This window comes from Paramisgurnus dabryanus, chromosome 24, assembly GCF_030506205.2.
Source record: "Paramisgurnus dabryanus chromosome 24, PD_genome_1.1, whole genome shotgun sequence".
Lineage (NCBI taxonomy): Eukaryota > Metazoa > Chordata > Actinopteri > Cypriniformes > Cobitidae > Paramisgurnus > Paramisgurnus dabryanus.
The window spans coordinates 17400012-17411744 of NC_133360.1; the positions used below are offsets into that span (position 1 = coordinate 17400012).

At 39.1% G+C, this 11733-nt stretch overlaps 1 protein-coding gene across 1 annotated transcript; it reads left to right on the forward strand.

The window, feature by feature from the left end:
- Positions 1-6359: 6359 nt before the first annotated feature.
- cart1 (cocaine- and amphetamine-regulated transcript 1) lies at positions 6360-9638 on the forward strand. The gene is made up of 3 exons (XM_065247421.2): positions 6360-6543; positions 6630-6713; positions 8350-9638. Exons 1-3 carry the CDS (start codon positions 6415-6417, stop codon positions 8455-8457), a joined length of 321 nt encoding a protein of 106 aa, XP_065103493.1. The 5' UTR covers positions 6360-6414; the 3' UTR covers positions 8458-9638.
- Positions 9639-11733: the final 2095 nt, after the last annotated feature.

The window sequence follows — 11733 nt, forward strand, 5'->3', positions numbered from 1 at the left end:
CAGAATTGGGCTTATGTGGTCATACTTCTTACGCCTGTTTCACACCGCATGCGTGAGCAACGCGTATGCGTAGCGTGAGCAGCGCGTGAGGAGAGCGTTTGCTGCGCGTGGCCATTGTGCTTTCACACCGGCTGCGTTTGCAGCACATACTGTGCAGTTTAAATAACAGTATAAAAATCTCAAGTTCACATTACTTTATTTTACATGCATTTATGAGCAAAACCTCTTTAAGACGCTTTTTGAAGGTCAGTGTAATTTATATAATTATATAATTTGTTTAATCCACATTGTTTTCGTGCTGTTCTGGTCGGTGTAATGACAGATATAGACACAAAACACAATTATAGACATAAAAAGCCCATGGCACATTATAAAATCTGTTTCTCTGAAGTTTTACGATAAAATAAAGAATTCACTCAGTGATTGACGGCATATAGCAGTCGATCGTGTTTCCCTTCAACAGTTTAAGCATAAGATTTAAATGTATAGATTAATCTATTTCTCTGAAGATTATTAAGATAGATGAGGACTCATTTGCTGGGCAGAAAGTGAATGAACACAGTCTTCTGGCAACAGTGTGTTAATATTTCATTGCTTTCTTTTAAATTGCTCAAAGTCATGACTGTTTCAAACACACTTAGCTTCACATTCGTGATTTTATTGTAAAATTACCCTTTTTCGCGTCAATCCACGACCATTTAAACTATAAACAATGCCCTGTCACTTTAATTGAGCGTGAGCAGCGCAGCAAAAATAGAGCCGACGCCGAAACGATAGCAGCACTGCTGCTTCAGCGACGCTCCTGCCACGCAGGCACGCGCTGCTCACGCGTGCGGTGTACATGCTTTAACTTGTTAACATGGGCGCCGAAAAAAACACGCGCTGCTTACGCGCTGCTCACGCATGCGGTGTGAAACCGGCGTTAGATCGAGTAAGTACCCTTGCAGAAGCGTTTTGAACTAGCTGAAGCTTGTTGACCTGATTTGAATGGCATCCCCCGAGTAGCGAGTTACAATAGTCTATTCTAGAGGTCATAAAAGCATGAATAAGCTTCTCTGCGTCAGATGTAGACAGCATATGGCGTACTTTTGAGATATTTCTAAGATGGAAGAATGCTGTGCGGCAGACGTTGGCGATATGACTATCAAAGGATAAGTTGCTGTCGAACATCACACCTAAGTTCCTAACCGTGGAAGATGGCACCACAGTACAGCCATCTATGTGCAATTTGTAATCTGACATATTATGTTTGTAGCGATTTGGTTCAATAATAAGTACCTCTGTCTTATTGGAGTTGAGCTTAAGAAAGTTATGTGCCATCCAGTCACTAACATCGCTAATGCAGTCTTTTAGTTTAGAAAACGTGTGTGTTTCGCTGGGATGCGAGGAGATGTAAAGCTGGGTATCATCCGCATAGCAGTGAAAACTTATGTTATGTTTCCTGATAATGTCTCCTAGGGGTAACATGTATAACGAGAACAGGATAGGACCTAAAACTGATCCCTGCGGTACACCGTATTTAACCAGGGAGTGATATGACTCTTCCTCATTTACATAAACAAAGTGATAGCGATTGGTTAGATATGACCTAAACCAGGCTAGCGCCTGACCACTGATACCAACATAGTTTTCTAGTCTATTGAGTAGGATTCTGTGGTCTATTGTGTCAAATGCTGCACTAAGGTCTAGTAATATAAGAATTGAGATTTCACCACGATCGGATGTTAATAGGAGGTCATTTGTAACTCTAAGCAACGCTGTCTCTGTGCTATGGTGGGGCCTGAATCCTGATTGGAACTTTTCATATGTACTATTATTTGTCAAGAATGTGCGTAACTGGCTTGCCACTACCTTTTCTAATATTTTCGAAAGAAAAGGGAGATTTGAGATTGGTCTAAAGTTATTAAGTTCTCCTTGGTCAAGCTGTGGTTTTTTAATCAGCGGTTTAATAACTGCTAGTTTGAAAGCTGTTGGAACGTATCCTATTTCTAGCGATGAGTTAAAGATATTTAGAACCGGGGTTGACACTACAGGGAATACTTCTTTAAGTAGTTTTGTGGGAACGGGGTCTAATATACAGGACGATGATTTGGATGATGTGACTAGTTTAGAGAGCTCATCTATTGTAGTAGGTTTAAATGAATCAAGATGTTCGTATGGTAGTCTAGTGTTAAGTGAACTAATGGGTAGAGTGGTGGCTGCCTGGGTAGCTACGATGTTTTCCCTAATAGCCGAAATTTTGTTAGAAAAGAAGTTCATGAAGTCGTTACTATTGTGTTGAAGTTTACTATTGGTTTCTGTTTGTTCTTTGTTTCTAGTCAGTTTCGCAACTGTGCTAAAGAGGAAACGAGGGTTATTATGATTCTCATTTATAAGCTTGCTAAGATATGTAGATCTGGCGGTTTTAATAGCCTGTCTGTAGTGTTTAACACTCTGTTTCCATGCTGCGCGCCATACTTCTAACTTTGTGCTTCTATAATTTCTTTCCATTTTTCTAGCTGCCTTTTTAAGAGCTGCTGTGTGATGGTCATACCATGGAGCTGGCGGTTTTTCTTTGAATCTCTTTTTTCGAATGGGAGCAACGGCATCCAATGTGTTAGAACAGACATTGTTTAGGTTTTCTATTTCAATATCTAGATCGTCACAGTTATCTGCTACATGTTTCATTTGGGACAGGTCTGGAAGAGTGCTAATAAAGCTATCTTTAGTGGTGGAAATTATTGTTCTGGCTAGTTGGTAGCATGTTGTAGATTGAGTGATCCTATCTAGAAGTACAGTGTATGACACAAGGTAATGGTCAGAAACTGCATCACTCTGAGGTGATATTTCGACGTCATTAATATTGAGTCCGAGTGACAGAATTAAGTCTAATGTGTGATTACGAGTATGCGTTGGCCCTGTCACGTTTTGTCTAATATTGAGAGAATTTAGAACATCTATAAACGCACGTCCTAATGCGTCTTTTGGGTTGTCCACATGGACATTAAAATCACCAACAATAAGAGCTTTATCTACAGTGACTACAAGCTCAGATAGGAAATCTGCTATTTCATTAAGGAAATCTGCATGGTGGCCCGGTGGTCTATAGATTGTCGCTAAAGCAAAAGAAAGCTGTTTGTGGTTACGATCAGTTATTTCCATATTTAACAACATTACTTCAAATGATTTAAATTTTAGCTCAGATTTTTGGTTTACTTTAAACATTGTGTTGTATATTGTAGCTACACCACCCCCTCTCCCCTTTAATCGAGGTTCGTGTTTATAATAATAGTCTTGTGGGGTGGATTCATTTAAACTAATGTAGTCGTCTGCTTTAAGCCAGGTTTCTGTTAAACAGAGTACATCTAAGTTTTGGTCTGTAATTATTTCATTGACAATAGGTTCTTTATTGGTAAGCGATCTAATGTTAAGAAGGCCGAATTTTAAGATTCGAGATTCATCTGTTAATGTATTGTTTTCTAATTTTATTTGAATCAGATTTGTACCAGATGTAACAAGCGGTGCCCTGTATTTATTTGTTCGGGGAACAGATACAGTTGAAATGTGCTGATATTTCGGTAAGATTGACTCGAAGTGCTGGGATATAAGTGGTCTTGACATATCACGGCAGCTAACAGATGGACGGTTAAGCCGATCCGTCTGTTTCCTGACCTGGGCCCTGGATAGTCATACTATATCAGAATTAAGACTATTGATCAGATTTTTAGTGAGTATAGCACTTCCTTCCGATGACGGATGAAGGCCATCTCGGGTTAGGAGAAATGGTCTTCCCCAGAAATGCTTCCAATTGTCTATAAACCCTACGTTATGCTGAGGGCACCACTTTGACATCCATCCATTGAGAGACACTAATCTACTATGTGTTTCATCTCCCCGGTAGGCGGGGAGGAGACCAGAGCATATTACATTGTCTGACATTGTTTTTGCAATTTCACACATCTCCTTAATATTATCTTTGGTGATTTCCGACTGGCGGAGCCTAGTGTCATTCGTGCCGGCGTGAATAACAATCTTAGAAAACTTCCGCTTAGCATTAGCCAGCACTTTAAGTTTGGATCTAATGTCAGACGTTCTGGCTCCCGGTATACAGTCGACTATGGTGTTTGGTGCCTCAATGTTAGTGTTCCTGAGTATAGAATCTCCAATGACCAGGGCACTTTTAAAAGGTGTTTCAGCTGGTATACTCCTTAGGGGATCGAATCTGTTAGAAATTGTCGTTACGGTATGGGTCTTAGAAGGACGCCTTATATGACTATGCCGCCTAACAGTCACCCAGTTTGACCGCCGACTTGACTCTGATGACGGAACCGAGCCATGTGTATTTTGATAAACACTATGCGCGCTCGATACAGTATTTGTAATATTTATATTAGCATCTGATGTCGGAACCGAGCCATTAGTCTTTTCGCTCGATAGATTATTTGCGACAGTAATATTAGCGGTTTTGCTATCCTCAACTAGCGTTCGGATGCGCGATTCTAGTTCAGCAACCTTCTCAGTTAACCTTAATACTTCAATACACTTAGTGCATGTAAACCCCTCTATGCTAACAGCAGAAGCTAAACTATACATGTGGCAAGTAGTACATGTTACAATAACAAGCGGAGTCTTACCGCTTTCATGCTGGGCGATGGCGTCTTCGTTTACCCGAACGCGGTCCCCGGAGCTGCATCGCGTGGGGTGTTCGGTTGTGACATGCCTCGGTCGCCTGCGAACGTCTGGGGCCAGGGTGATGTTTGGCTTGCCGAATCTACGAAGGCCGGGCAGCGGTTCCTCCACAGCTTCCCGATCGCTTTCATGTCGTTCACGGTCCGTGAAACTGCATCGCGTGGAATGCATGTTTGTTGCTCGCTTGTGGACGTCGGAAGGCAGGCTGAAGTGGGCGCTGTACCTCGCCTTGGATCTGCTAAAACCGGGAAACAACTCCTCCACAGCTTCCCGCTCAGGTGAGGATAGGTCAGAAAAGCATATATCAGATGAATCCGCCATTAGATCGGAAAATGCTAGCTTCAGCCTCCACCGTGTGGATGCTAGCGGGCTATATGCTAACAACACTGGGTGTTTATTAGTGATAAATAGTTTCACGTGGTAGTACTGCTCAATAATCGTCACGGTAAAGTATTCCTATATAAAACTAATAAGTTATATTATATAAATAGGAATAAGATGGTAAAAAAAAAGCTTTTAGATGATGAACTCGACGGAGCTACGATGCACGATCTGTTCAGTGGCCCGTTTACTGGCCCGAGTGTCTCTCAAACTGGTCTCGGGCAGTCCTTTATGTTGAGCCCTGACCTATTTTTTCACATGCTTGCAGAGAATGGTTTACCAAAACTAAGTTACTGGGTTGTTCTTTTTCACATTTTCAAGTTTGAAAGAAGCACTGGGGACCCAATCATAGCACTTAAACAATTCAGATTTTCATGATATGTCCCCTTAAAAAAGATTTAAATTGCTAACTGATTTCCAACAATGTGACAGCAACAAGCAGATTACTAAGTTACATTGAGGAGACAAATCAAGGAATTTCTCTTTTCTGGTCACCATAACATAACTCGATACATCTCCATGATGTAAGTTTGGTCATCACATTACATTGACATTATAACAGTCACATATTTTGGCTACCTCGGAGGTGTCCATTTCTTTCATAACAACTTATAATTTGAGAATACCAACATTTTCATGAATCTGAACATTTACTGCAGACAACTTTACAAACAGTTTACACACAATTTTGTTCTGCTCGTCTTTCATGAATAAGACCTATTGAACTGAAAAGCAGTAGCATGATTTCTGTTCTTTTAGTGGTATAAAGAAGTTGTCACTCAGAAGTTTTTTGCTACAGCCACTGCTAGGGATCTAACTGGTCACTTGTTACTGACAGATATTCATTCATGGTTAAATTTTTCCATTATTGTAACATTAACATTGGGGGATGCTGGCAAAAGATTTTACTTAGAACCCTAAAAAAGGTATATACCTGTGAAGAAAAATGATGTGCAATCGATTCTTCCTGTCTAATCTGTCTTTTTCATAGATGTTTCAGTAATGAAATGATAGTCTCTGGAAATAAAGGAGGTTGGTAATTAATGTCAAAGATGAGGTTATGTGTACCCAAATGGTTTGATGTTTGAGGTTCATGGGTCAAATGTGTGACTCACCATTATGTGACGTTAAATGGTTGATGGAACAACTGTGGGGACAGACAGCTGATTGTTTACATTGCCTTTCAAGGAGCTGCAAGGACATAACCTGTGTCTTCTAAAACATTTTATCATTTAATGCATTTTGAATTAAATTATGTAAGTGTACAGAGATCATATAAATGGTCGTGTTGGTCCTCCTGTAGCCCTGTTTAAAGAGTTGACCACAATACACGTTTGTCTCAAAGCGGTCCTGGTTCTTTACACAATGGTTAAAGATCGGATCTTTCTACTATCTGTTACATGCTCCATCTTAATGTTGCTAGTTAGCTGTGATGATGTTTTGGAGATTCGCTCGCCTGAAGATGACATGAAGGCTCAAGAGGAAAAAGAACTGGTAAGATATCTTTACATGTGATTATTAGTGATTTTATAATGACAACATTAAAGACAAATAAATAGAGGAAAAAAATGTTTTTATAGATTGAAGCTTTGCAGGAGGTTCTTGAAAAACTGAGAAACAAACATATTCCCACTGCAGAGAAGAAGTTTGGTTGGGTTCCCTCAGTAAGTTTATTTAAATCATATAACACTTTCCATTGTTTATTACTCTTCATAAAACCTTAATCAATATTAAAAATGTATGTGCTTTAAAAATGTATGTACCAGAACCAGTTTTAGATGCTTAAACTTAAATAATTAGAACATGTTGGAAATGAAGAGTTTAACATCTCAGTAAGGGATTGACAGTAAATATGCATAAGAGTGTCAATACTGTATGCCTTTTTGAGTTTTTTTTTAAAGATTTTTTTTACCATAATTTTAATAGGGTCATACTGATGTTTTTCCATCCATAATGTTATCACGCCTTTGATGATCATGTTAATAAAGAAATTGCAACATTGTAAAGTTGTTAAATTTTTTAAGGCTTTAATAAGCCTCATGGAATGAAGTTTTATTAAAATAGTGTGTTGTTGCTTTTGTACGTCTAGTAGCTTCAGGGTTGGCTAATCTGTAGTGAACTTGTGGAGTAGGGCTGTGATGATACATCGCGTTCCCCATTAAAAATACCTGCCTGAAATCGATTCTGAATTGCAAGGCTCCGATTCTGTGGCTGTTTCTCAATTCTAAGAACGCAAAGAACGGACTTGCGTCCTCGTAGAGACTGGTCTTTCCAGGTGACCTTGGAAGAACAAACACAGAATGCACTTGTGAGAATTGAGATGTGTGTGATCTTCCTGCTAGTCGCGTGACCTCCCCAGATTTCAATGCGCATGTCTGCACTCGTTGCACCCTCGATATCAAGAACTTATCCGGTTATTTCCACGCGTCCTCTGTACTTGCGTTCTTGAGAATTGGAATTGAACTTCGACAGTTAATGATGACAAGGACGCAAGATCGCTGAAGAACGCAAATTGAGAAACAGCCTGTGTTTCATGCACAGCTTGTGGGTGTACTACAGCTCTCTGATCAGTAGGAAGTCCTTATCAATCTAAAATCACTATGAGTTTGAGTCTTTTATAATGTGAATTTAAAAAAGCAACACTTGTCAATCACAATCATTCAAAATATTTTTATTATTATGAAAATACCTGAAACATCACAATATTTCCATTTGTTTAAATCAAAACATTAAATTATTTACCAGGCTGTAGCTGAAGCAGCTCCTTACGCCATGTGACGTCTTGTAATCGGTCCTTATTTATGTATTTATGTTTAATAATAATCTTTAACTTTTTAATTCTTTAATTTTTATATTTAAAAATGTTTGTGTGCTGTCCATATGTGTAATAACATGTGTTATTATGTGTGTTTTTGTTTCGTTTATAGGAGCTTATTACTAACACACTTAAACACACTTAAATAACAAAAACAGTATTGCGTCACTGACTTTTGACCAGGTTTTAGTTGGTCAATGGCATAGTCTATTTTAGGTGCCTCAAAATAGCAACTTGCCAACACTGCGCCTAAACACACATCGTTTTGTGAAATGCGTTTGCTATTTAAACAATGTGAAGCTGGACATGTAAATGATAACTGCGCCATGCTGAAACTAGCAATAAGAATAACGTCACGCTTTGCGCTGAATGGCGCCGGGTGTGTTTTTTATTTTTAAAAAAAACAACAACAACGAAACCATTAAAACACTTGAATAGATTGTGGTTTTTTTAAGTATTTAATGTAAGTTCTCTGATGTCTTTAGTGCGACGCAGGTGAGCAGTGTGCAGTGCGGAAAGGCGCACGCTACGGGAAGCTGTGCAGCTGTCCAGGCGGAACCACCTGCAGTTTCTCCATCCTCAAGTGTTTGTAAAGCATGGGTCACAGTTCAGCATTTTATCACAGATGATTGTAAAGCTATTCTTTATTTCCCGTCACTGTTGTAACAAATATTTTATCATCAAACATATAAAATAAAGGCATGCATTTTTGTAAATGTCTGCTATTTTATACAAGCTTGCGATGGAGACAAAAAGTGTTACACACAATGCATGACAGTGAGTTAATAGGACATGTCATGGGTGTCAGAAGCAAAAAACATGTGGGTGGGTCTAAAGAATTTACTGGAGTAGATGCCATTGTCTTGTATTCTGGGGCCTCATTTATAAAGCGTGCGTACGCACAAATTTGATCGTAAAGTGTGCGTAGGCAAAAATCCACGGCAAAGTCCATATTTATAAAAACTGTCTTTGACGTGGAAAAGTGCTTAGCGCCACGTCAGGGTCTGAGCAGACGTACGCACTTTTGCTTGTCTGATTGCTGCAGGTTTTTGGAAATATAAGCCATTCTTGCTGTTTGAAATTGGGTTTAAACATTGACAAGCGCTCTTTTATATGTCTGACATTAATTACGCATTGTTTAAAGCCGGAGATCTGAAACTGGTCGGCTGCGCGCACAAGTTCAAGTTCATTTGCGATTTATGGATTTGAAAGAGGTACGCGCATTTTTTGCGCGTACATTCGGTTTATGAATCACACGTACGCATTTTTGTTAAATGATCGTAAGATCAAATGTAGGATGGTTTTTACGCAGCATTTTATAAATGAGGCCCCTGGTGTCTTTGAATTAACCCTCAATAGATCCTTGGGACATTATGTGCCATTTTGATTTTTTAACCATCTTGACTGTGATGATTGGATATTGATAAATTTCAGAATTTTAGTTTCAGTTTTTTTTTTTTTTATTGGCTTAAAATGGCTAAGCTACGCAAACACCTACAAAAGAGAAAAAAAATGCCCCACTGAAAACCATTATAGCTACCATTTTTGACCCCCCATTTATCTTAACATAAACTGATGCATACCTTGTCAATATATCATTTTGAACTACTGGCTTTCAAGTTTTGATTTTTATACTTGTCCACTTGGTGGGGCTACTTTAAACCATTTTTCATTTCACAATTTTTTCTGTTTTCTGAAGGCCGCATTGCTACTGAAAAGATAAACCTTTAATGTTTAAAAAAAATGAGTCTGAGTGGTAAGGGCGTGGGGGTTGATGTCGGAGTGAGGTCGGTGTTGAGGACATATTCAACATATCCAAAGTCTTCTCTCTTTGAAGACCACATTCTGCATTTTAAACTAATTCAGTAACAAAAACGATGAGAGGCTAGAACCAAAACAAAATCAATCTTCATTTCGGTTCTCGCTCATGTTGTTTATGCAGGTACAATGCTATAAGTATGAACAGTATAGCAGGAGTAGTAAAAATGGTAAAGCATCACAGCACACATAAGGCTCTAGAAATAGTCATGCATTTCAAGAGAGACAATTGTCTTCCTCAGAGGATTCTGAGGTCGACACGGAGGACGCCTTAGAGGTAGATGTAGATCAACTGAAGTCTAATATATCAGACGTATCTTCAAAAGACTTGTCAGAATGTGAGAGCAGAGGAGAGATGGATGAAGTGGCGGCAGGATGGATGTCAAAAATGAAAAAAAAACTTCTGGTCTCCAACAAACACTGAGATGCTTTGTTACATCCCAACAGCCAGAGGTTTGATGCCGGGACCTTCACCCTATGCCACTGCCAGAATCAGAGCCCTGCCTTCAAGCTTTTCATTGATGCTGATCCATAAAACCTTAAAGGAATAGTCTACCCTTTTGCCATATTAAACTATGTTATTACCTCCACTTAGACAAATTAAAGGCGTTCTAAGCGAATCTGTGTGTTGATTTTTGAAATGTGTTTTCAAACAAACTGAGCGTAGTTAACTCCTCCCCTCCCCCTCCCTTCCGTGCTTTCATGAACGCGCCCAACCGCCAAATCCTTCTTGGCGTTTATTGTTTAGAATACTTTGTTATGGTTTCTGGTGTAGGCTTGGCCAGTTGGTAATTATTGCAGTTTGTGGAGGCTGGGCTGTCTACAGAGATCGCGTTTTTTACAGTTTGATCAGCGGACAGGAAGCAAGCAGATAGTGAGGATATGTTTGCTGTATGTACCAAAAAATGTTTTATGGTCTAAAACGCGTGAATTCGCTTAGAGAACCTTTAATACATATCTAACTTTTTTCAATACATGCACTGTACAGCGCCTCGTGAATGTGTTAGCATTTAGCCTAGACCCATTCATTCCTATGGTACCAAACAGGGAAGCCACCAAACACTTCCGTGTTTTCCCTATTTAAAGACTGTTACATGAGGAGTTATACCAGTAAGTATGGTGCCACAAAATAAAACTTTTTTTGGTACCATAGGAATGAATGGGGCTAGGCTAAATGCTAACACATTCACAACGCGCTGTACAGTGCACACATTGAAAAAAGATAGGTATGTATTAATTCATCTAGGCTAAGGTAATAACATAGTTGCAAAATATGGCAAAAGGGTAGACTATTCCTTTGTTTACAGATAAAAAATTAATCAGACGGGGCATTTTCCGGGCTACGATGTCCCACAAAAGGTTTCACGACATCAGCCAAACACTGTGGTTCAATTAATGTTAATATATTGGCATCTAAAGGGTTTTTCACAAATTTAACCCTGGAGAACCCACAGGTCAAATTTGGCCAATGTTAATTCATGCTAAGAGAAGGGTTCTTGGGTTCTTCAGGGTTAATTAATATTTCATATGAATGTTTCAGGCAGATGTAGTTTTTAAAGATTGTCTCGTTTAAAATGTAAAAAAATATTGGTGTATGATATTTTTAGAGCAGTTTTTGGGAAGATGTCATTTTGGCCTTACAAGTGGGAGTTTTGTATAAAATCTGACCCTGTTCAAAAAATGACAATGCATCAAAATCAATGTTGCTACCAATCTTTGACCCATCTTATGGTCTAATAATATTAATAATAATAATCAAATGGTAGTTCTAATGTTTTTTAATAATATATTTTTTAGATTTTTCTGTTAAAAAAACCTGTGTTAATGTAAACAAACTGGCATGTAAAGGCAGGGCCGGATTATCCATAGACGGGATTGGGCGAGTGCCCTGTGGCACCAGGCAATGGGGGGCACCTAGGGCTCCAGACTGCGACCAAATTTTTTTTTCAAGTACTCGCTCATGTGCGGGAACCCGTGATAAAAATATGGAATGCGCAATGGGGTTTTAACCGCTTATTTGCATGACGCATCAGGTGTTTAATGCCACCATG